At 53.3% G+C, this 3225-nt stretch overlaps 1 protein-coding gene across 1 annotated transcript; it reads right to left on the bottom strand.

Annotated features, from left to right (window-relative positions):
- Window positions 1-313: 313 nt before the first annotated feature.
- LOC148134663 (keratin, type II cytoskeletal 8-like) lies at window positions 314-2857 on the bottom strand. The gene is made up of 7 exons (XM_087985468.1): window positions 2345-2857; window positions 2039-2247; window positions 1622-1682; window positions 1436-1531; window positions 1150-1314; window positions 936-1061; window positions 314-564 (listed from the first exon to the last, which is right to left on the bottom strand). The coding sequence occupies exons 1-7, from the start codon at window positions 2771-2773 to the stop codon at window positions 340-342; spliced, it is 1311 nt and encodes a 436-aa protein (XP_087841594.1). The 5' UTR covers window positions 2774-2857; the 3' UTR covers window positions 314-339.
- Between the last annotated feature and the right edge of the window lie 368 nt (window positions 2858-3225).

Here is a 3225-nt window from a genome sequence, read left to right as displayed (position 1 = left end):
AGGTATCTCCCTCTCCCAGGGACACTGACATCTCCAGGGCTACACTTCTGAATGGGCACAGTCAGGCTCCTTGCCCTCGGGCAAAGTGCCCAGTCGTTACTGTTGCCACAGGTAGTAGGTGACAGCAAGCTATTGGAGGGTGAGGAGTGGGGGTCCTGACCTTTCAGTGGGACCTGGAGGTCAGTCACTGATTGCAGAACCACCTTCACATTCACACTGCCTGTATTCCATCCCATTCCATTCTCAGGGATCACAGCTACCAGTCAACTGCAAGTGCAGACTGGAATTTGCCTGCACAGCACTCAATGTGATGGCTGCGATTAGCAACTAGCCCTTATCTTACCTCGTCTCTTCTGTCTCCAGTAGTTTCATGTAGGTGCCAATTTCAATGTCCAGTGCAAGCTTGATGCTCATCAGCCGTTCGTATTCCTTGCATTGTGCGGAAAGCTCTTGCTGAGCTTGGAGGATGGCGTTTTCCAGATCCGAAATCCGACATTTACATTCTTTCAGAGACATCTCACCGCGGTCCTCCGCTTCCCGGATCGCTTCCTCCAGTCTCACACGCTGAGGAACATCAATATTCATTTGGTCAGTTCCTTCAGTGTTTGAGGCTCAGCCCCAGTGCTCCGAGCGAGACTTTGGCAAAACAAAAGGCTCGCCCTCCTCCCCATGATTTGGGAAAAGCGGGACGGTGTGGATTGCAGACTGACCAGCAACACATTCCCATCGGGAAAGACAACCGGGAGCCCCCCAGGCGGTTAGAAATGGACCGCATTCAGCCGACCCTTCAATCGCTTCTGAACGAATTATTGCTTTTTGGATCGTGTGAGACAGGGAGAGAAGCCAGAAAAGACGGAGAGACAGACAGGGAGAGAGAGAGAGAGGTGTTTAAAAGTGTTTTTCAGTGTTCAGTTTGATTTTAGACTTGTGCGTACCTCTTTTTTCAGGTTATCAATGTCTGCATTCATTCTCCGGATCTGATCTGTTGTCTGCTTTATCTCTACCTTCAGCGCATTGATATCATCGCCACCTTGTCCAGCCGCCATGGACAGTTCCTGCATCTGCAAACAGATATTGAGAACGAGTTAGTCCCACAGTTCACGCTCCTGCCCGAGTCAGAAAGATGGGCCAAAGAATAGGAACCTTCACCTTGGTCCGTTTCCAAACTTCCGCATCTTCGCGGCTTTGCTGGGCACAAGCTTCATACTGTTTCCTGGCGATGTCCAACAGCTCCTGCACATTGAGCTTCGGCCCACCCTCCAATTGCACGTTGACACATGTATTCTGAATCTGGGCCTGGAGCTCCCGGAGTTCCTACAGGGCACGGGGAGAAAGATTGGAAGGTGATTGGAAACCATTCGGGCTACATTGCATGAGACTTGAATGGACAAAAGATTGGCAAAAGGACAGCTGGTGAGGCAAGGCACATATTTACCTCGTCATAGATAGTCCGCAGGAATTCAATTTCATCGGTCAGGGCTTCCAGCTTCGCTTCCAGCTCCACCTTGCTCATGTACGAGTCATCGACATCCTAAAGAGCACAGGGAGAAAATACTTGGATCAAACTGACCAAAGGTGCCCGCAAACGGAGAACTGGAGCGTGTGGCTTTGTAACATTCACCTTCTTGACCAGGACAAACTCATTTTCCATTTCTGTGCGCTTGTTGATTTCATCTTCGTATCTGGAATGAAAGAGATTGTTTTACCGAGGCTCAAGTCTTTCTGGCCCGTCCCTATCACAGTCCCTGTTTGTCTCAGTCTCCGTTATTCTTCGCCTCCCCCCTCCCGCCACCAACTAGACCCTGTCAAACCAGGTTCTGAGCTGGATCAGTCCCTCTGCCGGTGTTTCCCAGACAGTAACAGCCCGGCCGTGTGCAGTTCAGTGGCGCCGACAGAGCAACGCTGCGGCCCGTTCCCTCAGCTCACATTGTGGCCGTTTGTCAAAGTGATCTCATTCTGCAGCTGGGATTTGGTTTCGTTCCGATAGGAAACCGCCTCCGAAGCGATACGGGACCAAGTCCGGCAGCAGCTCACTGACCTGCCCTTGTAGTCCTCGACCAGCCCTTGCATTTGGAGCAGTTCAGCATCGAACCTCTCCTTCTCCTTGCGAAGCGTGTCCAGTTGGTTCCTCAGATTCTCAATGTAGGACTGGAACATGCTCTCGATGTTGGATTTGTATTCGCCTTGATCCTGCAGAAGTTTCAGTTTGATACTCAGCTGAGTATTGACCTGTTCCAAGTGCCGAACCTGGCGGGGTGAGATGGAGAGACAGTTAAGACAAGAGAGGAAAGACACAGAGAACCCAGTTTAGAGACCCACCTGCCTGGACCCCACTGAGCATTACCCTGGGAAGGAAATCAACGAATTGGTCGTTGAGTCCCTGGAGCTGCTGGCTCTCCTGCAGGCGGACAACGTTCTGACTGGTGTCGATTTGGGGTAAAGGCGCGTTCAGGTCCAGGGCAGCGGTTCTCTGGATCAGCCCCTGAGAACTCATTCCCCCGAAGCCCATCCTGCCGGAGCCCCCTCCTATTAGACTCATTCTGCTGCTGCCGATGCCGGACATCCGAGAGCCAGTGGAGAATCTGGAGGCTGACATCCTCTGGGTTGGTCCCAGGACGACACTTTGGGCGCGCCGGGATGTCTGAAAACTCCCTCCGCCTCCCAACCGATTGAAGCCGGCGGAAAACCCGGATCCATGCATGCTCCCTCTAGTTCCTATCCCTCCGCTCTTCCTGCTGCTGCTGCTGGTGGTGATGATGGTTTGCGATGTCATTTCGAGGTTGTTCAGGGGGTGGACAGAAACAGAGACCCACACTCAGAGAGAGATAGACAGAGAGAGAGAGAGCACACTCCGAAACTGAACGGCTCGGTGGGGCTGAGGGCTGACTCGGCTGCTTTTATGTCCCAGTGGATGTGTGAGGGGGCTGGCCAAGGGACTGACAGCTGACAAGGAGCCGCCCACAATGGAGCAGCCGACAGAGGGGAGGAACAAGCCGCCACCCTGTGCCCCCGGGGCTGGGAAGGGGGAGGGGGAACGGGGGTCCGCTTGTGGGGAGCCAACCGCTGTTCCCTTTGCTTCCTTCGCCAGTTGGGGGTCAGCCCCAGCGGTTGGTTGAGCGCTCAGGGAGTTGCCTTCACGTCCGTGTGAATTACAATGACCCTTTCAGTTCAGCCCCGTGTCCAAACTTCTGACTCTATTATCTGGTGAGAATCGTGTTTGTGCTT

Source organism: Chiloscyllium plagiosum, unplaced genomic scaffold (assembly GCF_037043375.1).
Source record: "Chiloscyllium plagiosum isolate Xiang-an unplaced genomic scaffold, Cpla_swu_hap1 HiC_scaffold_53X, whole genome shotgun sequence".
Taxonomy (NCBI): Eukaryota; Metazoa; Chordata; class Chondrichthyes; order Orectolobiformes; family Hemiscylliidae; genus Chiloscyllium; species Chiloscyllium plagiosum.
This window is presented reverse-complemented; position numbering and strand designations above follow the sequence as displayed.